Genomic DNA, 27872 nt, shown 5'->3' on the forward strand with positions numbered 1-27872 from the left:
CCTCACTCACTTGCTCATTTTCAGGGGGCTGGCTCAGTGGGCTGGGGTGCAGGAGGGGGTGAGGGCTTCAGCTGCGGGTGTGGCATCTGGGGTAGGGCCAGGGATGAGGGGTTAGGGGTGCAGGAGGGGGAGCCAGGCTGGGGGGCGGGGTGGAGCTTAGGGGTTCGGCATATGGGAGGGGTCTCCAGGCTGAGGCTGGGGGTTGGGGTGTGGGTGGAGGTACAGGCTCTGGGCTGGGGGTGAGGGTTCCAGGGTGGGGCCAGAAATGAGGGGTTCAGGGTGCAGGAGAGGGCTTTGGGCTGTGTAGGGGGCTGGGCTGCAGGGTGGGCGGAGGAGGGCTCTGGCTGGGGGTGCAGACTCTGGGGTGGGGCTGGGGATGAGGGTTTTGGGGTGCAGGGGAGTGCTCTGGGCTGGGATTGAGGGGTTCAGAGGGGGAGAGGGGGATCAGGGCTGGGGCAAGGGATTGGGATGCGGGGGGGGGGGGGGCTCAGGGATGTAGGCTGTGGGTGGCACTTACGTCAAGCAGCTCCCAGAAGCAGCAGCATGTCCCTTCTCCGGCTCTTATGTGGAGGCATGGCCAGGCGCTTCTGCACGCTGCCCCATCAGCAGGTGCCACCCCTGCAGCTCCCATTGGCCGCAGTTCCTGCCCAATGGGAGCTGTGGGGGTGGTGCTTGGGGCAGGGCAGCATGCAGAGGCCCCTGGCTGTCCCTGTGTCTAGGAGCTGGAGAGGAAATACGCCAGCTGCTTCCCGGGAGCCGCACAGCTCAGAGGCACTGCCAGCCGGACAGTCAACGGCCGGGTCAATGGAAGCTGCAGGGACAGCGCTTGCAGGCAGCGCACAGAGCCCCCCCCGGCCCCCTACACCTGGACCAGGGCGGGGCCAGCCTCTCTGTACAACTCAGGGCATCCTAAGCTCAGTTACTGCGATGAACGTATGGTCCCTGCTGGGGAGATCAGCCCCCCCCCAACTCTGACAAGTAGCAAAGCCAGACCCCGCCTCAGAGAATCCCGATCTAGGGTCAGGCAGGACCCAGCAGGTGGCACACAGCTGGGAGGGGGTGACGGCAGTTCTGGGTGCCTCGATGCAGGGGGGGAGAGGACCTGTGCACAGCTCTGGGTGCAACCTCACTGGCTTGGAACAGAGCGACCTCCATGCTGCTGCGAGAGCTGAGCCGGGAGAGCAACACCCCTTTGGCTTGGTGCAGGGGGGATGAGCTTGGAGAAACATGCGCTGCTTTCAGGGCGATGGCTCCGGCTGGGCACATCTCCCCCCCAAGGGGCATGGCAGGAGGGGCAGGGACTCAGTGGTGCCCCAGAGAGGCCAGCGGGAACTATCCTGCCCTGGAGCCCAGCTGGCTGGTGCCCTGTTGCCAGCCCTGGTAGCGCCTAAGACCCTGCAGCTTGTCCAGCTTGGGCCCTGCCCGCAGGCCTAGAGGTGCCAGTTCTCAGCAGGCGCCACGACACAATCACAGTCGTTACCGAACATGAATCTGTAATTCCTGGGGCCGGGGACAGCCCTGAGTGTTGGCATGTGAGGCAACTGTGCTGGCTCTGCCCTGCAGAGCAGGAAGCCAGCAGACAGTGATGACCCATGTCCCTTTGCCGGGGGACATGCAGGTCGGCTAACGGCAGCTGCCTAAGGCGGTGCCCGGCGTCTCTTTCAAGTTCCATGGGTGGCTACATGACACTGCTTGGGGGCATCTCCCCCCTTCCTCAACACTCTCTGTGCGGGGGGGGTCACCAGGCTCCCTGTGTGGGGGTGGGTCGCCAGGTCCCCTGCACTGGGAGGGGGTGGGGGTCACTGGGTCCCCTGCGCGGGGGGGGGGGTCACCAGGTCCCCTGTGCCAGGGCAGATCGCCAGGCTCCCTGCGAGGGGCAGATCGCCGGGCTCCCTATGTGTGTGGGGTCGCCAGGTCCCCTGTGCCAGGGGGATCGCCAGGCTCCCTGCGAGGGGCAGATCGCCGGGCTCCCTATGTGTGTGGGGTCGCCAGGTCCCCTGTGCCAGGGGGATTGCCAGGCTCCCTGCGCGGGGGGGTTGCTGGGTTCCCTGTGCTGGGCATATCACCGATCTCCCTGAGTGGGAAGGGGGATCGCCGATCTCCCTGTGTTGGGGGGGGGGAATCGCTGGGTTCCCTGCGCTGGGTAGATCACCGATCTCTCTGAGTTGGGGGGGATCGCTGGGTTCCCTTCGTGCAGGGCTGGATTAACCTTTTCTGGGCCTGGCACCAAACATATTTGTGGGCCCCCATGGGTGCAAAGGAGCATGGTGTCGGGAGGTCAGTCCCCGGAGAGGGGGGCCAGCCAGAAGCAATGAGGCAGAGCATGGTGGGGCCGGCCCCACCCCACCCCGTGCGAGGGCACTAGTTACAAACTGGCAGTTGCCAGACGCATAGTGACCTGCCCGGCCCTATGCTGCCAGCCTGCCCCTTCTCCTCGGGGGCAGGTCTATGCCACAACACACAGCTCCCCCCGCCCAACACCCCCTGACTCCCTAGGCCCAGCGCCCCGCCAGCCCCCTCCACAGAAGTGCACAGCGCCCTGCACACCATTCCTGCCCAGCACTCCCCTGCCCACAACCCCACAACTGCCCAGCACCCCACACAGATCTTCCCTGCCCCCTCACAGCCCAGCACCCCCCTGGATCCTCCAGAGACCCACTCCCCCAAGCCCTGCCTCCCGGTCGCACTCACCAGCCCAGCTGGGAGGCGACTGTCTGCCGGGCTGAGCCGGCAGCGTAACCAGGGCTGGTTCCGGGGTGGGGAATCGCTCCAGCCCCTCGGGAGCGGTGGGATCAGCCAGGCCAGGGCCTGCCCCAGCAGGGCTCCCTGAGCACCCACTTGCCTGGAGAGGCCCAGCCAAGGCCCCCCTCCTCCCCCCTCACCGTCTGAAACCTGAGACTGGCCAAGCTTCTGCACCATCCCAGGCGGCTCAGCTCCAGGGAGACCCACAGGTGGTGGGAAGCAGAGACTGCCCAGAGCTGGAGGTGCATTGGGGTTCAGCCAGGAGGCAGAGAGGAGCCGGGGGGAGTGGGTGGGACGGGAACAGAGAGGAGCCCTCGGACAGTCAGCGGGCAGGCTAAGCGCAACAAGTGGTGGGTGGGTGGGTGGGTGGGAGAGCTTGTGGGGTCTCGGGGCACAGTGGAAGCGGAGCAGGTCGGGGCACCTTCTGAGCATGGGCCCGGCTCCATGGCGCCATTGTAAAACCGGCACTGCCTGAGCGGGGCAGATCACCGGGTCCCCTGCGTGGGGGGAGATCGCTGGGTCGCCTGCACGGGGCGAATCGCCGATCTCCCTGCGTGGGGAGGTTCGCTGGATTCCCTGCATGAGGGGGGAATTGCCAGGTCCCTGGACGGGGCGGGGGTCGCCAGGCTCCCTGTGTGGGGTGGGTTGCCGGGTCCCCTGCATGGGGCAAATTGCTGGGTCCCTGCATGTGTGTGGGGGGGGTTGCCAGGCTCCCTGTGTAGGGTGGGTTACCGGGTCCCCTGTGTGGGGCAGATCATTGGGTTCCCTGCGTGGGGGGGTGGATCACCAGGTTCCCTGCATGGGTGAGATTTCGGGTTCCTTGCACGAGTGAGATCGCTGGGTTCCCTGCGCCGGGGGTGGGGGCGGGATTGCCGGACTCCCTGCATAGGGGGAGGGGAATCGCTGGGTTCCCTGCGTGTCTGCCAGGAGCGGGGTGGATCCTCATGCTGGGCGGCTTAGCCTCTCCCCGCCACTCCTCATTCCAGGCCTCTGTGCACACAGTTTTGCTCCTTGTGACGCAGACAGTGGGGGGCTGGGAGAGACCGGGATTCCACACCCCCCCCACCCCTGCCAGCGTTTGGCAAACAGCAGCCCACAAATGGGGTGGAAGCAGCAGAGGGGAGGGGAGCTGGACCCACCTCTCAGCCTGTGCTGAGCCTGCGGCTCTCTGGGCCGGGGCTGTCGTGACCTGTGAGTGCAGCACTTGGCCCTCACTGCTCCCCCAGAGACCGGGCCCAGACAGCTCCCTGCTCCTGTCCCCCCCCCCGGGAGGGTAGCTCTCAGGGTTGTGTGGGGGGGGGCCTGTGTCAGGGCCGGAGTGAAACAATTCCCCAAGGAGGCAGGGGCCTGGGAGTCGGGCCAAGTGGCTGGAGGTGGCGCAGGATGGCCAGGGGCGGCTGGAGACTCCTGGCTGCAGTTGGGTGAATTTCAGGTTTTCTCCTTTCTAAGGAGAGCTGGGACACACCAACCCCAGGAAGTGCTCATGTAAGCGGGGGAACGATCCTGCTATTGTGGGGAACTTTCCTGGCTCCTGCACTACCCCAGTGAAGTGAGCTAGCGAAAGGATCCGAGTCCTCTCTCCCACTTCCTCCACCCAGAGGCCTCCATGCGCTCGAGGGCTCCCCTGCCACTCTCCTGCCTGGCAGAGTCCTTGTAACCGCAAAAAAGGCTGGGCCCAGGATTCCTGCGGGGCTCGATCCCCAACCCTGCTGTGGTCACCCAGGACAGGGGCTAGGGTGTCCCCACTCCGGGGTACCATCTCTGCACGGGGCACCTCCCTGACTCACTGATCATTTCATACGATTTAATGCAATACAGTTTATTTAATTAACAATTACTTTAAAAAGGAATAAAGAAACATGGGAAAGGTTCAATGAAACACATCACCCTGCTCTGTGGCAGGGACCATCACAAACAGTGACTCTGGAACGTCAGGGCACTTCACAGTCCGTTCCTCGTAGGTCCCAGGTCTCCTCAGGCCCTGGCTGTGCTGCAGGGACGCTGCAGGTTGGACACTTGCAATGGTGGTGGCCACACACCTCAGGGCTTTGGGTGGTGGGACCTTTCTTCCCAGCATCAGCCCCCGTCAGATTAAGAACCCCCTCCCAGTCTGGCCTGCAAGGACCCTTGGCTGGGGGTGTCTTTCTGCACTGGGCCCTTTGCCCAGGGTCCCCCTTGGCTGGCCCCAGTTGCTCACCACACCTGGCGGCTCTATGGCTGCAGCTCTGCTCCCAGCACAGGATCTGCTCTCCCTGGGCTGCCCCTGGCTCTGCTTCCAGCTCTGACCTGCTCCCTGGGCTGCTTCTCTGGCTCTGCTCCCAGCCCTGCTCCCAGCACAGGATCTGCTCCCCCTGGGCTGAGTCTCCGGCTCTGTGGCTGCAGCTCTGCTCCCAGCACAGGATCTGCTCCCCCTGGGTCGTGTCTCCGGCTCTGTGGCTGCAGCTCTGTTCCCAGCACAGGATCTGCTCTCCCTGAGCTGCTTCTGTGACTTTGCTCCCAACTCTGACCTGTTTCTCTGGCCTGGCTCTGCTCCCAGCTCAGCTTGGGCCCCTGCTCTCTCCTTAGCTCGGCCCCACCCTGTCTGACCCAGGTAATTCCAGCTCACACAGAGGATGGGACCTCCACCCGTCTCCCTTGTTAGCCTGCCCATCCTGTCAATCAGGCTGAGCTGGAGCATTGGCCTCTCCCCATTGTTCCTGGGGACTGTCAGTCTCAGGGTCCTGATTTGCCATCGATCCCTCCCCTTTTAGTGCTGGGAGCTAGCAACCAAACACCCCCACTGAATGCTAGTAAGGGGGCAACAGTCCCCTTATACCCAGATAAAACCCTGCCCGGGCTGGCAAGGGGCTGCCCTGACTCTGTCCCCATGAACGTGTGCGCTGACCTTGCCCTGCTCTTTCAGAGCCTCCTCCCCTTCCGCCCCCACCCCACAGGGCATCTGCCTTTCTCTGCCCGCATGTGTAGTCCATCTGCCAGGTGGTGTTGGCAGTATTGTGCGCTGGGTTCAATATCTGGGGGTCCACTTAACATTCCAGAACAGAACCGGCTCGAGCCCCGAGCCAGAGACCTAGCAACCAAGCCCTGTGCATCCCTCAGAGGCAATGCTGGGTCTGCGGGTAACAGAGGAACTGTTACTAAAAGGAGAGGGAACTTGGCATTCATTTGGGCAAACACCAACAATGCCAGGGTCCGGAAACCCCGTAAACACCCGCCCCCTGGTGTCACAGGCAGTGTCTTTTGCCTCAGTTTCCCACCCCGCTGGGTGACAGCCCAACAGCCAAATGTCCCTTCAACACACCACTCCCCTTTCCCACTGCGGCAGCCACACAGCGTTGGTTGGCTGAAGTCCCAGGATCCAGGGGGCGGGCGGTCCTGGAGGGCACCTCTTTCCCCTGAGGGGGCTGGTGGTTGAGTGGTGCCTCCACTGTGGCTGCAGGCTCTGCCCACAGCACTGTTGCTGCGCCGTCACTGCTGCGTCTAACTGCGATGCCATGGGCTGGCTGTCCATCGCCTCGTCTACCTTGTCTGTCCCCCAGCCCAGGTCTCGGGTCACCCCTCCGCCCTATGCCTTGGCCAGCTGAGCAGTGGGTCCAGCTCTGGCCATCCAAGAAAGCCCCAGGATTCTCAGGTGGTGCTGGTCAGTGGGCATGGCCCCAGCCAGGAACCAGCCCAACCGCTGTCTGTCCCTCGGCTTTGGCATCACTTCCCGCTTACTGCGTGCAGTTCACCCGGGTGCCCCTGCCTTGGGGGCCCAGTCGGTGCAGTTCTGCTGCCCGTAGTGGCCACCCAGGAAAATAACTGCATTGCTCCTGGGCTAAAGGGAAGCTTAAACTAAAACCGGGCACTTTGGGCTGCTGGTCACCTCACCACAGTAGGGCACCCATGCAAATATTGGGGTTCCTGAGGTTTCCTCCCGCAAGTCATCACTGGATGGCAGAGGAGAGCTCGTTCAGAACCCCAGCTTACAGACTGGACCCCCATCTCGCGGGCTGCCCGTCCCCCAGCAGCACCAGCTCCCGCTGCTTGCCCCTCGTCCACTGAGCAGCAGCTGCCGGGAGGCACAGCTGGAGCTGGTGCTGCTGGGCACAGAGGAGAGGCAGCAGGGGCTGCTGCTGGGAGAAGCTGCTTCTGCTGCCCCAGCGCTGTCCCCAGGACACTGGCCAGGACGCCAGCCTCCCAGGGATGCCCCCTTTCAAAGCTCAGCTCCGTACACAGCGCCACACTAACCCTGGGCCGGCTGCTGCTCAGCTGCAAATCCCCCAGACTCGGCACTGGCTCCTGCAAACAAGGCAGCCACTGCCCCAGGGCCAACGGGGAGAGCGCAAATGCCTAGTGCAGCGACCTGAGCCTGCAGGTACAGCTGTGATGGAGTAGGGACTGTCTGTGTGGGGGATGGGAGAGCCGGGGGTGTCCTTAGGTGAGGGACAGGATCTGAGCCTGCAGCCTGAGCCAGGTTAGGGGGAGGAGGGTCAGCACCTTTGCCCAGGAAGCTGGACAAAGGAAGGGGCCGGCTGGAGGGAGTTAGTTCAGTTTCGGTTTGGGGCTGGGTGGTTGGAATTCAGGGAATCCCAAGCTGGGGACTAAGCTTCCTGAACCCCCAGCAGGACTCGGTGGAGGGGTCCTGGTTGTGCCTCCAAGCTCTGCTGTAGCCTGTGTTCCTGTTGTCCAATAAACCTTCTGTTTTACTGGCTGGCTCAGAGTCACTGTGGGTCCCAGGAAGAGGGGTGCAGGGCTGGACTCCCCACACTCCGTGACAACAGCCCAGGCTGGAATGTCACTGAGCCGCCAGCATCCGGCCCTGCCCTGATTCTGCACACTCATGGGAACCCGTCCTGGCCCGTTCGCTCGCCTAGAACCCTCCCCCAGCCACCTCAAATCATGCAGCCTCCAGCACTCCCCACTCCAGGGGGTTTTCAGCTGGCTTCCCCCGGTGCTGCTGTACTCTCCATCCCCACCCTCCCATCAGGGAGAGACGGTTGGAGTCTCAGCCTGAGGCTGCTGCTTGTACAGGGCAAAGGGGGTCAGTGAGCCCCTTCCCACTCATCTCTGACACCTCTGGGCCATGCTGGTGGCTACACAGGAGCAGGGCTTGCGGGGAACGGGTGCCTCCACAATGGCCTTGTGGTCGCACGGACACTCCCAGCAGGTTCCTCGCACGGCAGGCACATGTCAGTGCCCTGGGCCAGCATGTGCTATGTGAGGGTGGGGGCTCAGGGGGAAGGGGTGGCACAAGGGAAGGGCCTCAGGGGAGGGGGTGTGGCCTCAGGGGAAGGGGCGGGGCTTGAGGGGAAGGGGCAGGGCTTCAGGGGGAAGGGGTGGCCCCGCCATGTTTAGAGGCCTTCTGCTGCTAATCGAGCCCACGGGAGGAGACGGGAGGAGTCTTGCCTCTGGCATTTTTCACCTCACTCTCACTGTTGCCTGGATGCCCCCAGCCAAGGGGCCTGCACTGGCTCCGCTCCCTGCCTCTAGTCCAGTTCCTGGCATTGTGTCTGCAGAGATGCTTCTCTTGTCCTCATGTACCATGTCTTATGGAGCCTCTTTTCTCTTCGCAGAGACGCAGGTGCTGCCCCAGGAGGTGAGCAAGGCCCCACCGGAGCAGAGCAGAGCGCAGTAGGGCAGCCGGCATGGCGCACGAGCAGGGAGTGAATGGACATGCCACCCTCACAGCTCACCCAGAAGACATCCCAGGAGGAAGTCACTTCCATCAGGTCATGCAGCCTGGCAAGCAGGGACAGACTTATGTGGAGCCACACAGTGTCAGAGAGCCCCAGCCAGGGACTGGGACCATTGCTGGGGTGTATGTGGAGGCTTCCAAGAAGACAATGAGTTTTTATGATGCCACCAGAGAGCACTTCCTGATGTCTGAGCCAGCACTTGCTCTTCTGGAGGCTCAGGCAGCCACAGGCTTCCTCATTGACCCAGTGGGGAACAAGCGGCTCTCCGTGGCAGAGGCTGTGAGACTCGGGCTGGTAGGCCTGGAGCTGAAAGAAAAGCTGCTGTCTGCAGAGAGAGCAGCAGCTGGCTTCACAGACCCCTACACGGATGAGAAGATCTCGCTCTATCAAGCCATCCAAAAAGAGCTGCTCGGACGGGAGCGGGGTGCCCGTCTGCTGGAGGTCCAGATCGCCACAGGGGGCCTTGTGGATCCAGCCACCAGCCACCGCATCCCCATGGAGGTTATCTACGAACAGGAACACTTTGGTGACGAGATGAGCCAGCTCCTCTCTGACCCCAGCTCTGCTGCTGCCAGAGGGTTTCTTGACCCAAACACCAGCGAGAGGGTCACCTATCAGGAGCTTAAGAAACGGTGCATCATCGATCCGACCACAGGGCTCCTCCTTTTGCCTCTGAAAATCACCTTCCCGGGGCTGAGAGGGAGAGTAAGCAGCAGTGAGCTGCTCAGCTCCAGCATCATCGACATGGAAACGTTCAGGGCCCTGCAGGAAGGCCAGGTCTCCGTCCAGGAGGTAGCAGAGATGGACCATGTTCAGCAGTACCTGGAGGGCACAGGAAGCATTGCAGGTGTTGCTGTACTACCTACCGGTGAGAGGAAGAGTCTGTACCAGGCACTGACAGAGCACCTCCTCATGCCAGGCACAGCACTGGCCCTCCTGCAGGCCCAGGCTGCCACCGCCTGCCTGACCGAGCCCACCAAGACCCAGAGACTCTCCGTTGATGATGCTGTCAAGGCTGGTGTGGTTGGGCCGGAGCTCTATGAGAAGCTGTCATCCGCTGAGAGAGCCGCCACTGGGTACCGAGACCCCTGCACTGGGGAGCTGCTCTCTCTGTTTCAAGCCATGAGTAAGGGGCTCGTTGCCAGGGACCAGGGGACTTACCTACTGGAGGCCCAGCTGGCCACTGGTGGCCTCATTGATCCAGTCCACAATCACCGTGTCCCAGTGGAGATGGCCTGCCAACGGGGCTACCTTGATGAAGACATGAAACGGCTCCTCTTCCATCCCACCCATGACATCAAAGGGTTCTTCGACCCCAACACGAAGGAGACCCTGATGTACGCAGAGTTATTGGAGAGGTGCGTCACTGACCCAGAAACCGGTCTCCGCCTGCTGCCACTCTTCGGAGATGATGGGGAAGGGCCTCGGGGTGTGCAGTCCTTCATTGACCACAGGACCCGAATGGCTTTGGAAAACACAACAGTACCTGTGGCCTGTGGCAAATTCAAGGGGAAGTCGGTGTCGCTCTGGAAACTCCTCTTCTCAGACTACTTCACAAGTGCGCAAAGGGCCACACTTACCCAGCAGTGCCGCACCGCGACTCTCTCCATGCAGGAACTGGCTAAAACCGTCAGCACTGCTGTTCAGCAAATGGCTTCCACTGCCAATATCACCTTTGAAGGCCTAAGGCACAAGGTGACCCCTAGCCAGCTCCTGAGTGCTGAAATCATCAACAGGGATTTGTTTGAGAAGCTGAGCCAAGGGGAGACATCAGCCAGAGAAGTTGTCGGCCTGGACACAGTCAGGAATTACCTGGAAGGGACAGGCAGTATCAGTGGGCTGCTGTTGCCCGAGTCCCAGGAGAAAATCAGCATCTACCAGGCAAAGAGGAAAGGCCTTCTAATGCCAGGGACGTCCCTCATCCTCCTCGAGGCACAGGCTGCCACTGGATTCATCATCGACCCAGCTGCTAACAAGAAATATTCTGTGGAGGAGGCTCTACGAGCCAACATCATCGGCCCAGATATTTACAACAAGCTGCTGGCAGCAGAGAAAGCAGTCACTGGCTACAAAGACCCCTACACTGGCAACAAGATCTCCCTCTTCCAGGCCATGAAGAGAGACCTGATAGTCAAAGACCACGGCATCCGCCTGCTGGAGGCCCAGATCGCCACCGGCGGCATCATCGACCCCATTCACAGCCACCGAATCCCTGTGGAGGTGGCTTACAAGCGGGGCTACTTCGACAAGAAGATGAACCTGATCCTCTCTGACCCCAGCGACGACACCAAGGGCTTCTTCGACCCCAACACGCACGAGAACCTCACGTACTTGCAGCTGAAGGAGAAGTGCATCACAGAGCCCTCCACCGGGCTCTGCCTCCTGCCTCTGAACAGCAAGAAGCGCCAGTTCATCGATGACACCACCAAAGAAGCCTTCAGGAGCACCTGGCTCCTCGTGAAGTACGGGAGGTTCCGAGGAGAAAGGGTCTCTGTGTGGGACCTATTGAACTCTGAGTATTTCAGTGAGGGAAAGCGGCGGGAGATATTTAATCACTACCAGCTGCGGAAGCTCACTCTGGAGCAGATCAGACTCATGTTGGAGGAAGAGATGAAAAAATGGGCCCCCATCAAATTCCCAGCCATGAGAGGCAGTGTCACGGCCTACCACCTGCTAGAAACTGGCATCATAGACAAGGCCCTGTTTGAGAAGGTGCTGGAGGGAGTCGTGAGCCCGGAGGACGTCCTGCGCATGGATTCTGTCCGTAAATACCTCTATGGCTCTGGCAGCATCGGGGGGATTGTGCTCCAGCCATCAAACCAGAGAATGAGCATCTATGAAGCCATGAAGCAGAAGATTGTGATGCCAGGGGTGGCTCTCCCACTGCTCGAGGCCCAGGCTGCTACTGGTTTCATCATTGACCCAGTGAACAACCAGAAGCTGTGCGTTAATGAAGCTGTAAGGGAAGGGGTTATCGGGCCAGAACTCCATGAGAAACTGCAGCACGCGGAAGGAGCCGTAATGGGCTATAAAGACCCTTTCACTGGGGAAAAGATCTCCCTCTTCCAAGCCATGAAGAAGGGCCTCATCACCGACAAACAGGCTATTCAGCTCATGGAAGCCCAAATTGCCACAGGAGGCATCATTGACCCCCACCATGGCCACTATGTCCCTGTGGAATTTGCCCAGAAACGAGGCTTCTTGGATGAGGACATGAGCAAAACCCTCTCTAGTGCCTCTGACAATACCAGGGTCTACTGCGTCCCCAACACCAAGGAGCCTGTGACCTATGCTCAGCTCATCGCACGCTGCCAGAAGGACAAAAACTCTGGCCTCCACTTGCTGCCTTTGCCACAGACAGTGGTGCCTGTCCGCACAGATGAGCAGATCCAGCAGCTATTCAAGGAGACCATGGTGAAGGAGAAAGGGGTCTCCCTCTGGGAGCTGATCCACTCTGGCTACTTCACTGAGGAGCAGAGAAATGACTTTGTGGAGAAGTACCGGTCTGAGGACGTGTCTATCTGGCAGCTGGTCACTCTTGTCCTGAAGCTTGTTGAGGAAATAGAGATGAAAGCCCATACCCACATCACCTTCGAAGGCCTCAGGGGCAGTGTGCCTGCAGTCTGGCTGCTTGATGCTGGCATCATTACCGAGAAGATGTTTGAGGATCTGGCTCAGGGAACACGAACAGCCAGAGAAGTAGGCAAGATGGAGAGTGTGAAGAGATACTTACAGGGTACGGGGAGCATTGCTGGGATTTTCATACAGGCCTCCAAGAAGAGGATGAGCATTTACCAAGCAATGAAAAACAATCTCCTCCTGCCAGGGACAGGGGTATTGTTGCTAGAGGCTCAAGCAGCTACAGGAGCTGTTATAGACCCAGTAACAAACCAGAAACTTGGTGTGGAGGAGGCAATCAAAGCAGGCATTGTCGGTGAGGAACTCATGGAGAAGCTGCTTCTAGCAGAGAGAGCAGTGACCGGTTACACAGACCCATACACGGGGAACTCAATCTCAGTCTGTCAAGCAATCAGGAAAGGCCTCATTCCCATGAGTGATGGTGTTCGCTTAATAGAGGCCCAACTGGCTACAGGAGGGGTCATCGATCCCATCCACCATCATCATCTTCCTCTTCCTGCTGCCTACATGCATGGCTTTTATGATGAAGAAATGAATCAGGCCCTATCCCAGCCCACTGCCAACTCCAAAGTCTTCTTTGATCCAAACACAAAGGAAAACTTGACCTACCAGCAGCTGAAAGACAGGTGTGTCCCTGATGCTGGGACAGGCCTCTGGCTACTACCTCTGTCTCAAACTGCAGCATTCTATGTGGACAAACAAACCATGGAGGTGCTGAAATCTGTGACAGTCTGTGTCGCAGTAGGACGGTTCAAAGGGCAGACAGTTTCAGTCTGGGACCTTCTCAACTCTGAGTACATCACAGACTGCAAGCAGAGAGAGCTGGTGGAACTATACAAACAGGAGAATGCTGTGGCCCTGCAAGAAATCATCACCACTGTTACCACAATCATTGAAGAAACTGAGAAGCAAGGCAAGAAGTTCACGTTCAAGGGCCTGCGGAAGCAGGTGTCTGCCAGCGACCTCTTCCAGTCTCAGCTGATAGACAAGAAAACCCTGGATGAACTCAAGCAGGGACAGAAAACTGTCAAAGAAGTCACAGAGATGGACTCCGTCCGGAGATACCTGGAGGGGGGTAACTTCATAGCTGGAGTGCTAGTACAGCCAGCCAATGAGAAGATGAGCATCTACCAGGCTATGATGAGAGGAATGCTGAGGCCGGGCACCGCGCTGGTGTTGCTGGAGGCGCAGGCTGCCACTGGGTTTGTTATTGACCCGGTGAAGAACAAGAGGCTGTCAGTGGAGGAGGCACTCGCTGCTGGGCTCATTGGACAACAGGTCTATGAGAAGCTGTTGTCAGCAGAGAGAGCAGTGACCGGATACACTGACCCCTGCACAAAAGGCCAAATCTCCCTCTTCGAAGCCATGAACCAGGGGCTAATCCTCAAGAGCCACGGCATCCGCCTGCTGGAGGCCCAAATCGCCACTGGCGGCATCATCGACCCCGTGCATAGTCACCGCCTCCCTGTGGAGGTGGCTTACAAGCGGGGCTACTTCGACGAAGAGATGAACCAGATCCTCTCTGACCCCAGCGACGACACCAAGGGCTTCTTCGACCCCAACACGCACGAGAACCTCACCTACATACAACTCCTGGAGAGATGTGTGCAAGACCCTGAGACTGGGCTGTACATGCTCCAAATAGTAAAGCATGGAGGGACATACTTCTATATCGATGAGTCAATGAAACAATTTTTCCGCTCAAAACCCATTAAAATGCAAGTTGGGAAGTTCAAAGGCCAAACTGTGTCCCTCTGGGACCTGCTCTGCTCTCAGTACATCTCAGAACAAAAAAGAAAAGAACTAGTGAAGCAATATAAATGTGAAACCCTGACAATAGAACAGCTCATCACAGTTATCAACACCATCATTGAGGAAATGGAACTCAGAACCCAAGCCCTTAAGGTTAAAGGACTCAGAGGACATGTGTCTGTGTCAGAGTTATTCAACGCTGAGATCATTGACAAGACAACACTGGACAATCTGCAGAAAGGAACTCTCACAGTCCATAAACTGACACAAATGGACTCTATCAAGAGGTATCTGGAAGGAACTGGCAGCATTGCTGGAGTTCTGCTGTCAGCCAAGAAAAAGAAGATGAGCATCTACCACGCCCTAGAGAGGGGTCTCCTAACACCAGAATCAGCGCTGGTGCTGCTGGAGGCACAGGCTGCCAGCGGCTTTATCATTGACCCGCTGAAGAACGAGAAGCTGTCCGTCGATGAAGCCGTCTCCGCCGGCCTGGTGGGCCGTGAGATTCACGAGAAGCTGCTCTCTGCAGAGAGAGCAGTGACCGGATACACTGACCCCTACACGGGCAACAAGATCTCCCTCTTCCAGGCCATGAAGAGAGACCTGATAGTCAAAGACCACGGCATCCACCTGCTGGAGGCCCAGATCGCCACCGGCGGCATCATCGACCCCGTGCACAGTCACCGCCTCCCCGTGGAGGTGGCTTACAAGCGGGGTTATTTGGACGATGACACATTTCTTCTTCTTTCTGATCCACAACATGGCAGCAAAAGATTTATGGATCCTAACACGCAAGAAAAACTCAGTTATGCCCAGCTCCTGCAGAGATGTAGCAAAGACCCAGACACAGGACTCTGCCTGCTCCAGATAACAGAAAAGAAGGAAGACTATTTCTACATTGATGAGCAAACAAAAAATACAATGTTATTAACCATGGTTCAAGTACCGGTAGGGAAATACAAAGGACATGCTCCATCTCTGTGGGAACTCCTCTGCTCTGACTATATCAGTGAGGAACAAAGGAACGAATTAGTAAAACAATACAAAAAAGCCTCCACAGCTATCCTACAAAAGATCACTGATAAAATCTTAACCATTATATATGAAAAAGAGAAGAGCAGAAAAGATATATGGTTCCACGGATTAAGACAACAAATCACTGCATCAGAACTATTCAATGCACAGATAATAAACAAAGACACAATGGTGAAGCTAGAGGAAGGAAAACAGACTGCACAAGATATAGCAAAGATGGATTCTGTAAAGAGATACCTCGAAGGAACTAGCTGCATCGCCGGAGTCCTTGTGCCGTCCAAGACGGACCCGTCCAAGACAGAGAAGATGAGCATCTACCAGGCCATGGGGAAGGGGATTCTGAGGCCGGGCACCGCGCTGGTGCTGCTGGAGGCGCAGGCTGCCAGCGGCTTTATCACTGACCCGCTGAAGAACGAGAAGCTGTCCGTCGATGAAGCCGTCTCCGCCGGCCTGGTGGGCTGTGAGATTCACGAGAAGCTGCTCTCTGCAGAGAGAGCAGTGACCGGATACACTGACCCCTACACGGGCAACAAGATCTCCCTCTTCCAGGCCATGAAGAGAGACCTGATAGTCAAAGACCACGGCATCCGCCTGCTGGAGGCCCAGATCGCCACCGGCGGCATCATCGACCCCGTGCACAGTCACCGCCTCCCCGTGGAGGTGGCTTACAAGCGGGGCTACTTCGACGAAGAGATGAACCGGATCCTCTCTGACCCCAGCGACGACACCAAGGTCTTCTTCGACCCCAACACGCACGAGAACCTCACCTACATGCAGCTCCTCAGCAGATGCGTCCCAGACCCAGACACGGGGCTGCTGATGCTTCAGCTCATGCACAAAGGCTCCGTGCTCTTCCAGCTAGATGAAAAAACACGAATCTCCTTACAGTCTGCCCCTGCCACCGTCAGCGTGGGACTCTTCCAGGGGCAGAACGTGACCGTGTGGGAGCTTCTCTTCTCCAGATACGTCCCTGACCAAAAAAGGCAGGAGCTTCTGAAGAAGTACAAAGCGGGGACGCTAACCATTCAGGAAATGACAACCATCATCACCACCCTCATCACCGAGGCCGAGCAAAAGAGCAGCAGAGAGCCCGGGCACGTGAAAAGTCCGAGCACGCAACGGGCAACGTCACAGAACGCCGAGGCTGCCCGTGCGCAGAGAGATAAAAAACGGGAGAAGGCCTTGAAGACTATGACAGTCGACGGCCCGGGGGGCGAGTTCGAAGGGCGAAAGGTCTCTGTGTGGGATCTGCTCTTCTCCAAATACGTCCCTGAAGAGAAAAGACAAGAGCTTCTAAAGAAGTACAAAGCAGGGACGCTAACCATTCAAGAAATGATAACCGTCATCACCACCATCATCACCGAGACAGAGGAAAAGAGCGGCAAACAGCCCGGAGGCGTGGAAGGCTCCTGCCGAGAGGAGAGACCATCCGGGAGAGCTGCCAGCGCCCCTTCGCCACAGGACCAACAAGCGGAAAAGACTCTCCGGCTCGCGACCGTCGATGTATCGGTCGGCGAGTTCCAAGGGCGAAAGGTCTCCGTGTGGGAACTTCTCTTCTCCAAATACCTCTCGGAAGAGAAAAGGCAGGAGCTCCTGGAGCAGTACCGAGCAGGGACGGTGACTCTGGAGGAGCTGGTCAGAATCCTCACCACCATGGTTGAGGAGACAGAAGAGAGAAGCAGCAAAGTGAAGTTCTCAGGCCTCAGGAGGCAGGTGACTGCCTCAGAGCTGTTCAGCTCTGACATTATTGACCAGAACACGCTGACTGAACTCACCCAGGGCACCAAGACGGTGCAGGAGATCACGGAAATGGAGTCCGTAAAGAGATACCTCGAAGGAACTAGCTGCATCGCCGGAGTCCTTGTGCCGTCCAAGACGGACCCGTCCAAGACAGAGAAGATGAGCATCTACCAGGCCATGGGGAAGGGGATTCTGAGGCCGGGCACCGCGCTGGTGCTGCTGGAGGCGCAGGCTGCCAGCGGCTTTATCACTGACCCGCTGAAGAACGAGAAGCTGTCCGTCGATGAAGCCGTCTCCGCCGGCCTGGTGGGCCGTGAGATTCACGAGAAGCTGCTCTCTGCAGAGAGAGCAGTGACCGGATACACTGACCCCTACACGGGCAACAAGATCTCCCTCTTCCAGGCCATGAAGAGAGACCTGATAGTCAAAGACCACGGCATCCGCCTGCTGGAGGCCCAGATCGCCACCGGCGGCATCATCGACCCCGTGCACAGTCACCGCCTCCCCGTGGAGGTGGCTTACAAGCGGGGCTACTTCGACGAAGAGATGAACCGGATCCTCTCTGACCCCAGCGACGACACCAAGGGCTTCTTCGACCCCAACACGCACGAGAACCTCACCTACATGCAGCTCCTCAGCAGATGCGTCCCAGACCCAGACACGGGGCTGCTGATGCTTCAGCTGATGCACAAAGGCTCCGTGCTCTTCCAGCTAGATGAAAAAACACGAATCTCCTTACAGTCTGCCCCTGCCACCGTCAGCGTGGGACTCTTCCAGGGGCAGAACGTGACCGTGTGGGAGCTTCTCTTCTCCAGATACGTCCCTGACCAAAAAAGGCAGGAGCTTCTGAAGAAGTACAAAGCGGGGACGCTAACCATTCAGGAAATGACAACCATCATCACCACCCTCATCACCGAGGCCGAGCAAAAGAGCAGCAGAGAGCCCGGGCACGTGAAAAGTCCGAGCACGCAACGGGCAACGTCACAGAACGCCGAGGCTGCCCGTGCGCAGAGAGATGAAAAATGGGAGAAGGCCTTGAAGACTACGACAGTCGACGGCCCGGGGGGCGAGTTCGAAGGGCGAAAGGTCTCTGTGTGGGATCTGCTCTTCTCCAAATACGTCCCTGAAGAGAAAAGACAAGAGCTTCTAAAGAAGTACAAAGCAGGGACGCTAACCATTCAAGAAATGATAACCGTCATCACCACCATCATCACCGAGACAGAGGAAAAGAGCGGCAAACAGCCCGGAGGCGTGGAAGGCTCCTGCCGAGAGGAGAGACCATCCGGGAGAGCTGCCAGCGCCCCTTCGCCACAGGACCAACAAGCGGAAAAGACTCTCCGGCTCGCGACCGTCGATGTATCGGTCGGCGAGTTCCAAGGACGAAAGGTCTCCGTGTGGGAACTTCTCTTCTCCAAATACCTCTCGGAAGAGAAAAGGCAGGAGCTCCTGGAGCAGTACCGAGCAGGGACGGTGACTCTGGAGGAGCTGGTCAGAATCCTCACCACCATGGCTGAGGAGACAGAAGAGAGAAGCAGCAAAGTGAAGTTCTCAGGCCTCAGGAGGCAGGTGACTGCCTCAGAGCTGTTCAGCTCTGACATTATTGACCAGAACACGCTGACTGAACTCACCCAGGGCACCAAGACGGTGCAGGAGATCACGGAAATGGAGTCCGTAAAGAGATACCTCGAAGGAACTAGCTGCATCGCCGGAGTCCTTGTGCCGTCCAAGACGGACCCGTCCAAGACAGAGAAGATGAGCATCTACCAGGCCATGGGGAAGGGGATTCTGAGGCCGGGCACCGCGCTGGTACTGCTGGAGGCGCAGGCTGCCAGCGGCTTTATCACTGACCCGCTGAAGAACGAGAAGCTGTCCGTCGATGAAGCCGTCTCCGCCGGCCTGGTGGGCCGTGAGATTTACGAGAAGCTGCTCTCTGCAGAGAGAGCAGTGACCGGATACACTGACCCCTACACGGGCAACAAGATCTCCCTCTTCCAGGCCATGAAGAGAGACCTGATAGTCAAAGACCACGGCATCCGCCTGCTGGAGGCCCAGATCGCCACCGGCGGCATCATCGACCCCGTGCACAGTCACCGCCTCCCCGTGGAGGTGGCTTACAAGCGGGGCTACTTCGACGAAGAGATGAACCGGATCCTCTCTGACCCCAGCGACGACACCAAGGTCTTCTTCGACCCCAACACGCACGAGAACCTCACCTACATGCAGCTCCTCAGCAGATGCGTCCCAGACCCAGACACGGGGCTGCTGATGCTTCAGCTCATGCACAAAGGCTCCGTGCTCTTCCAGCTAGATGAAAAAACACGAATCTCCTTACAGTCTGCCCCTGCCACCGTCAGCGTGGGACTCTTCCAGGGGCAGAACGTGACCGTGTGGGAGCTTCTCTTCTCCAGATACGTCCCTGACCAAAAAAGGCAGGAGCTTCTGAAGAAGTACAAAGCGGGGACGCTAACCATTCAGGAAATGACAACCATCATCACCACCCTCATCACCGAGGCCGAGCAAAAGAGCAGCAGAGAGCCCGGGCACGTGAAAAGTCCGAGCACGCAACGGGCAACGTCACAGAACGCCGAGGCTGCCCGTGCGCAGAGAGATAAAAAACGGGAGAAGGCCTTGAAGACTATGACAGTCGACGGCCCGGGGGGCGAGTTCGAAGGGCGAAAGGTCTCTGTGTGGGATCTGCTCTTCTCCAAATACGTCCCTGAAGAGAAAAGACAAGAGCTTCTAAAGAAGTACAAAGCAGGGACGCTAACCATTCAAGAAATGATAACCGTCATCACCACCATCATCACCGAGACAGAGGAAAAGAGCGGCAAACAGCCCGGAGGCGTGGAAGGCTCCTGCCGAGAGGAGAGACCATCCGGGAGAGCTGCCAGCGCCCCTTCGCCACAGGACCAACAAGCGGAAAAGACTCTCCGGCTCGCGACCGTCGATGTATCGGTCGGCGAGTTCCAAGGGCGAAAGGTCTCCGTGTGGGAACTTCTCTTCTCCAAATACCTCTCGGAAGAGAAAAGGCAGGAGCTCCTGGAGCAGTACCGAGCAGGGACGGTGACTCTGGAGGAGCTGGTCAGAATCCTCACCACCATGGTTGAGGAGACAGAAGAGAGAAGCAGCAAAGTGAAGTTCTCAGGCCTCAGGAGGCAGGTGACTGCCTCAGAGCTGTTCAGCTCTGACATTATTGACCAGAACACGCTGACTGAACTCACCCAGGGCACCAAGACGGTGCAGGAGATCACGGAAATGGAGTCCGTAAAGAGATACCTCGAAGGAACTAGCTGCATCGCCGGAGTCCTTGTGCCGTCCAAGACGGACCCGTCCAAGACAGAGAAGATGAGCATCTACCAGGCCATGGGGAAGGGGATTCTGAGGCCGGGCACCGCGCTGGTGCTGCTGGAGGCGCAGGCTGCCAGCGGCTTTATCACTGACCCGCTGAAGAACGAGAAGCTGTCCGTCGATGAAGCCGTCTCCGCCGGCCTGGTGGGCCGTGAGATTCACGAGAAGCTGCTCTCTGCAGAGAGAGCAGTGACCGGATACACTGACCCCTACACGGGCAACAAGATCTCCCTCTTCCAGGCCATGAAGAGAGACCTGATAGTCAAAGACCACGGCATCCGCCTGCTGGAGGCCCAGATCGCCACCGGCGGCATCATCGACCCCGTGCACAGTCACCGCCTCCCCGTGGAGGTGGCTTACAAGCGGGGCTACTTCGACGAAGAGATGAACCGGATCCTCTCTGACCCCAGCGACGACACCAAGGGCTTCTTCGACCCCAACACGCACGAGAACCTCACCTACATGCAGCTCCTCAGCAGATGCGTCCCAGACCCAGACACGGGGCTGCTGATGCTTCAGCTGATGCACAAAGGCTCCGTGCTCTTCCAGCTAGATGAAAAAACACGAATCTCCTTACAGTCTGCCCCTGCCACCGTCAGCGTGGGACTCTTCCAGGGGCAGAACGTGACCGTGTGGGAGCTTCTCTTCTCCAGATACGTCCCTGACCAAAAAAGGCAGGAGCTTCTGAAGAAGTACAAAGCGGGGACGCTAACCATTCAGGAAATGACAACCATCATCACCACCCTCATCACCGAGGCCGAGCAAAAGAGCAGCAGAGAGCCCGGGCACGTGAAAAGTCCGAGCACGCAACGGGCAACGTCACAGAACGCCGAGGCTGCCCGTGCGCAGAGAGATGAAAAACGGGAGAAGGCCTTGAAGACTACGACAGTCGACGGCCCGGGGGGCGAGTTCGAAGGGCGAAAGGTCTCTGTGTGGGATCTGCTCTTCTCCAAATACGTCCCTGAAGAGAAAAGACAAGAGCTTCTAAAGAAATACAAAGCAGGGACGCTAACCATTCAAGAAATGATAACCGTCATCACCACCATCATCACCGAGACAGAGGAAAAGAGCGGCAAACAGCCCGGAGGCATGGAAGGCTCCTGCCGAGAGGAGAGACCATCCGGGAGAGCTGCCAGCGCCCGTTCGCCACAGGACCAACAAGCGGAAAAGACTCTCCGGCTCGCGACCGTCGATGTATCGGTCGGCGAGTTCCAAGGGCGAAAGGTCTCCGTGTGGGAACTTCTCTTCTCCAAATACCTCTCGGAAGAGAAAAGGCAGGAGCTCCTGGAGCAGTACCGAGCAGGGACGGTGACTCTGGAGGAGCTGGTCAGAATCCTCACCACCATGGTTGAGGAGACAGAAGAGAGAAGCAGCAAAGTGAAGTTCTCAGGCCTCAGGAGGCAGGTGACTGCCTCAGAGCTGTTCAGCTCTGACATTATTGACCAGAACACGCTGACTGAACTCACCCAGGGCACCAAGACGGTGCAGGAGATCACGGAAATGGAGTCCGTAAAGAGATACCTCGAAGGAACTAGCTGCATCGCCGGAGTCCTTGTGCCGTCCAAGACGGACCCGTCCAAGACAGAGAAGATGAGCATCTACCAGGCCATGGGGAAGGGGATTCTGAGGCCGGGCACCGCGCTGGTGCTGCTGGAGGCGCAGGCTGCCAGCGGCTTTATCACTGACCCGCTGAAGAACGAGAAGCTGTCCGTCGATGAAGCCGTCTCCGCCGGCCTGGTGGGCTGTGAGATTCACGAGAAGCTGCTCTCTGCAGAGAGAGCAGTGACCGGATACACTGACCCCTACACGGGCAACAAGATCTCCCTCTTCCAGGCCATGAAGAGAGACCTGATAGTCAAAGACCACGGCATCCGCCTGCTGGAGGCCCAGATCGCCACCGGCGGCATCATCGACCCCGTGCACAGTCACCGCCTCCCCGTGGAGGTGGCTTACAAGCGGGGCTACTTCGACGAAGAGATGAACCGGATCCTCTCTGACCCCAGCGACGACACCAAGGGCTTCTTCGACCCCAACACGCACGAGAACCTCACCTACATGCAGCTCCTCAGCAGATGCGTCCCAGACCCAGACACGGGGCTGCTGATGCTTCAGCTGATGCACAAAGGCTCCGTGCTCTTCCAGCTAGATGAAAAAACACGAATCTCCTTACAGTCTGCCCCTGCCACCGTCAGCGTGGGACTCTTCCAGGGGCAGAACGTGACCGTGTGGGAGCTTCTCTTCTCCAGATACGTCCCTGACCAAAAAAGGCAGGAGCTTCTGAAGAAGTACAAAGCGGGGACGCTAACCATTCAGGAAATGACAACCATCATCACCACCCTCATCACCGAGGCCGAGCAAAAGAGCAGCAGAGAGCCCGGGCACGTGAAAAGTCCGAGCACGCAACGGGCAACGTCACAGAACGCCGAGGCTGCCCGTGCGCAGAGAGATGAAAAACGGGAGAAGGCCTTGAAGACTACGACAGTCGACGGCCCGGGGGGCGAGTTCGAAGGGCGAAAGGTCTCTGTGTGGGATCTGCTCTTCTCCAAATACGTCCCTGAAGAGAAAAGACAAGAGCTTCTAAAGAAATACAAAGCAGGGACGCTAACCATTCAAGAAATGATAACCGTCATCACCACCATCATCACCGAGACAGAGGAAAAGAGCGGCAAACAGCCCGGAGGCATGGAAGGCTCCTGCCGAGAGGAGAGACCATCCGGGAGAGCTGCCAGCGCCCGTTCGCCACAGGACCAACAAGCGGAAAAGACTCTCCGGCTCGCGACCGTCGATGTATCGGTCGGCGAGTTCCAAGGGCGAAAGGTCTCCGTGTGGGAACTTCTCTTCTCCAAATACCTCTCGGAAGAGAAAAGGCAGGAGCTCCTGGAGCAGTACCGAGCAGGGACGGTGACTCTGGAGGAGCTGGTCAGAATCCTCACCACCATGGTTGAGGAGACAGAAGAGAGAAGCAGCAAAGTGAAGTTCTCAGGCCTCAGGAGGCAGGTGACTGCCTCAGAGCTGTTCAGCTCTGACATTATTGACCAGAACACGCTGACTGAACTCACCCAGGGCACCAAGACGGTGCAGGAGATCACGGAAATGGAGTCCGTAAAGAGATACCTCGAAGGAACTAGCTGCATCGCCGGAGTCCTTGTGCCGTCCAAAACGGACCCGTCCAAGACAGAGAAGATGAGCATCTACCAGGCCATGGGGAAGGGGATTCTGAGGCCGGGCACCGCGCTGGTGCTGCTGGAGGCGCAGGCTGCCAGCGGCTTTATCACTGACCCGCTGAAGAACGAGAAGCTGTCCGTCGATGAAGCCGTCTCCGCCGGTCTGGTGGGCCGTGAGATTTACGAGAAGCTGCTCTCTGCAGAGAGAGCAGTGACCGGATACACTGACCCCTACACGGGCAACAAGATCTCCCTCTTCCAGGCCATGAAGAGAGACCTGATAGTCAAAGACCACGGCATCCGCCTGCTGGAGGCCCAGATCGCCACCGGCGGCATCATCGACCCCATGCACAGTCACCGCCTCCCCGTGGAGGTGGCTTACAAGCGGGGCTACTTCGACGAAGAGATGAACCGGATCCTCTCTGACCCCAGCGACGACACCAAGGGCTTCTTCGACCCCAACACGCACGAGAACCTCACCTACATGCAGCTCCTCAGCAGATGCGTCCCAGACCCAGACACGGGGCTGCTGATGCTTCAGCTGATGCACAAAGGCTCCGTGCTCTTCCAGCTAGATGAAAAAACACGAATCTCCTTACAGTCTGCCCCTGCCACCGTCAGCGTGGGACTCTTCCAGGGGCAGAACGTGACCGTGTGGGAGCTTCTCTTCTCCAGATACGTCCCTGACCAAAAAAGGCAGGAGCTTCTGAAGAAGTACAAAGCGGGGACGCTAACCATTCAGGAAATGACAACCATCATCACCACCCTCATCACCGAGGCCGAGCAAAAGAGCAGCAGAGAGCCCGGGCACGTGAAAAGTCCGAGCACGCAACGGGCAACGTCACAGAACGCCGAGGCTGCCCGTGCGCAGAGAGATGAAAAACGGGAGAAGGCCTTGAAGACTACGACAGTCGACGGCCCGGGGGGCGAGTTCGAAGGGCGAAAGGTCTCTGTGTGGGATCTGCTCTTCTCCAAATACGTCCCTGAAGAGAAAAGACAAGAGCTTCTAAAGAAGTACAAAGCAGGGACGCTAACCATTCAAGAAATGATAACCGTCATCACCACCATCATCACCGAGACAGAGGAAAAGAGCGGCAAACAGCCCGGAGGCGTGGAAGGCTCCTGCCGAGAGGAGAGACCATCCGGGAGAGCTGCCAGCGCCCCTTCGCCACAGGACCAACAAGCGGAAAAGACTCTCCGGCTAGCGACCGTCGATGTATCGGTCGGCGAGTTCCAAGGGCGAAAGGTCTCCGTGTGGGAACTTCTCTTCTCCAAATACCTCTCGGAAGAGAAAAGGCAGGAGCTCCTGGAGCAGTACCGAGCAGGGACGGTGACTCTGGAGGAGCTGGTCAGAATCCTCACCACCATGGTTGAGGAGACAGAAGAGAGAAGCAGCAAAGTGAAGTTCTCAGGCCTCAGGAGGCAGGTGACTGCCTCAGAGCTGTTCAGCTCTGACATTATTGACCAGAACACGCTGACTGAACTCACCCAGGGCACCAAGACGGTGCAGGAGATCACGGAAATGGAGTCCGTAAAGAGATACCTCGAAGGAACTAGCTGCATCGCCGGAGTCCTTGTGCCGTCCAAGACGGACCCGTCCAAGACAGAGAAGATGAGCATCTACCAGGCCATGGGGAAGGGGATTCTGAGGCCGGGCACCGCGCTGGTGCTGCTGGAGGCGCAGGCTGCCAGCGGCTTTATCACTGACCCGCTGAAGAACGAGAAGCTGTCCGTCGATGAAGCCGTCTCCGCCGGCCTGGTGGGCCGTGAGATTCACGAGAAGCTGCTCTCTGCAGAGAGAGCAGTGACCGGATACACTGACCCCTACACGGGCAACAAGATCTCCCTCTTCCAGGCCATGAAGAGAGACCTGATAGTCAAAGACCACGGCATCCGCCTGCTGGAGGCCCAGATCGCCACCGGCGGCATCATCGACCCCGTGCACAGTCACCGCCTCCCCGTGGAGGTGGCTTACAAGCGGGGCTACTTCGACGAAGAGATGAACCGGATCCTCTCTGACCCCAGCGACGACACCAAGGGCTTCTTCGACCCCAACACGCACGAGAACCTCACCTACATGCAGCTCCTCAGCAGATGCGTCCCAGACCCAGACACGGGGCTGCTGATGCTTCAGCTGATGCACAAAGGCTCCGTGCTCTTCCAGCTAGATGAAAAAACACGAATCTCCTTACAGTCTGCCCCTGCCACCGTCAGCGTGGGACTCTTCCAGGGGCAGAACGTGACCGTGTGGGAGCTTCTCTTCTCCAGATACGTCCCTGACCAAAAAAGGCAGGAGCTTCTGAAGAAGTACAAAGCGGGGACGCTAACCATTCAGGAAATGACAACCATCATCACCACCCTCATCACCGAGGCCGAGCAAAAGAGCAGCAGAGAGCCCGGGCACGTGAAAAGTCCGAGCACGCAACGGGCAACGTCACAGAACGCCGAGGCTGCCCGTGCGCAGAGAGATGAAAAACGGGAGAAGGCCTTGAAGACTACGACAGTCGACGGCCCGGGGGGCGAGTTCGAAGGGCGAAAGGTCTCTGTGTGGGATCTGCTCTTCTCCAAATACGTCCCTGAAGAGAAAAGACAAGAGCTTCTAAAGAAGTACAAAGCAGGGACGCTAAGCATTCAAGAAATGATAACCGTCATCACCACCATCATCACCGAGACAGAGGAAAAGAGCGGCAAACAGCCCGGAGGCGTGGAAGGCTCCTGCCGAGAGGAGAGACCATCCGGGAGAGCTGCCAGCGCCCCTTCGCCACAGGACCAACAAGCGGAAAAGACTCTCCGGCTCGCGACCGTCGATGTATCGGTCGGCGAGTTCCAAGGGCGAAAGGTCTCCGTGTGGGAACTTCTCTTCTCCAAATACCTCTCGGAAGAGAAAAGGCAGGAGCTCCTGGAGCAGTACCGAGCAGGGACGGTGACTCTGGAGGAGCTGGTCAGAATCCTCACCACCATGGCTGAGGAGACAGAAGAGAGAAGCAGCAAAGTGAAGTTCTCAGGCCTCAGGAGGCAGGTGACTGCCTCAGAGCTGTTCAGCTCTGACATTATTGACCAGAACACGCTGACTGAACTCACCCAGGGCACCAAGACGGTGCAGGAGATCACGGAAATGGAGTCCGTAAAGAGATACCTCGAAGGAACTAGCTGCATCGCCGGAGTCCTTGTGCCGTCCAAGACGGACCCGTCCAAGACAGAGAAGATGAGCATCTACCAGGCCATGGGGAAGGGGATTCTGAGGCCGGGCACCGCGCTGGTGCTGCTGGAGGCGCAGGCTGCCAGCGGCTTTATCACTGACCCGCTGAAGAACGAGAAGCTGTCCGTCGATGAAGCCGTCTCCGCCGGCCTGGTGGGCCGTGAGATTCACGAGAAGCTGCTCTCTGCAGAGAGAGCAGTGACCGGATACACTGACCCCTACACGGGCAACAAGATCTCCCTCTTCCAGGCCATGAAGAGAGACCTGATAGTCAAAGACCACGGCATCCGCCTGCTGGAGGCCCAGATCGCCACCGGCGGCATCATCGACCCCGTGCACAGTCACCGCCTCCCCGTGGAGGTGGCTTACAAGCGGGGCTACTTCGACGAAGAGATGAACCGGATCCTCTCTGACCCCAGCGACGACACCAAGGGCTTCTTCGACCCCAACACACACGAGAACCTCACCTACATGCAGCTCCTCAGCAGATGTGTCCGAGATCCGGGTACAGGGCTCTGTTTGCTGAAGGTGGCGATGGACTAATTATATTTCAATTTATCACTCTGATCCCAGTTTCGTTTTGTTTTGCAAATAGCACTTTTCACCCGTTTGTCTCCTCTCATTCTCTCTCTGTGAGCACTGGAATTCTGTCCATCTGATAGTGTGGTGAAGTTCCCAGTATGCTTTGCAGGGCAAAAGTCTTAGTGATTCTTCTCTTTATTATCACCCCGTTTTACCCAGATCTGTCCCCTTGCTGCTTGCTGTGGAATATCGTGTTATTTGTCTCCCAGGTTGTCCGGGATATTGGGTCCCTGATTTGTACAGTGCTCTGGATCATGCGGGAATCGTATAGAATAACTTTAGGGCATCTCAGGATAACGTGCAATCCCTGTGATGCTCCTGGACCAAACAATGCATTGTCACTGCTGTGGGAAGGAAAAGCGCTCAGCGTACGCTAGGGTAAGGGAGGAAGTGGCTGGGTCTTCTCTTTACAGTTTCTGCTCAGGATAGTTGTAGAACTGGAACTCCAAAGTTTATGCAGGTGAGAGTTGAGGTGTAGGAGCTGAGCCATGGGTGGGCTAGCCCTGGACTGGAGTAGCTGGGGGAGACTGTGGATCTGCGTTCAGCAGTAGCAGCAGAGCTGGGTGGAAGCCAGAACTGGAAGACCATGGGGACTTGGGGGAGTGTGGTGCATTGGCAGAGTTGAGCGGCAGAGGGGTGCACAGCATTGGCCTGAACTAGTCTAGTCGATTAGATTTAGTTTCTCCAGGTGCAATCCTCCGTGAGCAATCCAATCCTATGTGAGTCTGTAGCTAGAATATTGTGTCCCTCCCGTTACAAGCACTAGACTCACTCACAAACACAGTAGTATGTTGTTTTCAAAGTCCTCTTCCCGCCTGACAGCTGCCCTTGAGCTGAGGTCTGTGGAATCTAGCCAGGAGCTGAGGAATCACGAGGCATTTTTTTATAAGAGTTTGTTTATTCAAACTTGGGTTTGCAACATGCACTTTTCAGTGGAGCAGCCAGAAGTAAAGGAGCCTTTCCCCTGTGACAGGGCATTTCCAGACATCTTGACCC

The 27872-nt window shown here is 58.0% G+C and overlaps 1 protein-coding gene across 1 annotated transcript; it reads left to right on the forward strand.

The window, feature by feature from the left end:
• The first annotated feature begins 8366 nt into the window (after nt 1-8366).
• Nucleotides 8367-26837, forward strand: EPPK1 (epiplakin 1). The gene is made up of 5 exons (XM_050939806.1): nt 8367-14683; nt 14927-17524; nt 17873-22309; nt 22661-23896; nt 24245-26837. Exons 1-5 carry the CDS (start codon nt 8367-8369, stop codon nt 26835-26837), a joined length of 17181 nt encoding a protein of 5726 aa, XP_050795763.1.
• The last annotated feature ends 1035 nt before the right edge of the window (nt 26838-27872 follow it).

The sequence above is a fragment of the Gopherus flavomarginatus genome, chromosome 2 (genome assembly GCF_025201925.1).
Source record: "Gopherus flavomarginatus isolate rGopFla2 chromosome 2, rGopFla2.mat.asm, whole genome shotgun sequence".
NCBI lineage: Eukaryota > Metazoa > Chordata > Testudines > Testudinidae > Gopherus > Gopherus flavomarginatus.

What these genes read in the sequence shown, in the direction of transcription:
- EPPK1 (XM_050939806.1), top strand. Translation starts at nt 8,367, where the DNA reads ATGGCGCACGAGCAGGGAGTGAATGGACATGCCACCCTCACAGCTCAC. An exon ending in TGCCTGCTCCAGATAACAGA is followed by an intron (nt 14,684 to 14,926) that starts AAAGAAGGAAGA and finishes AAAAGAGAAGAG; the next exon opens with CAGAAAAGATATATGGTTCC. An exon ending in GAGCAAAAGAGCAGCAGAGA is followed by an intron (nt 23,897 to 24,244) that starts GCCCGGGCACGT and finishes ACCATCCGGGAG; the next exon opens with AGCTGCCAGCGCCCCTTCGC.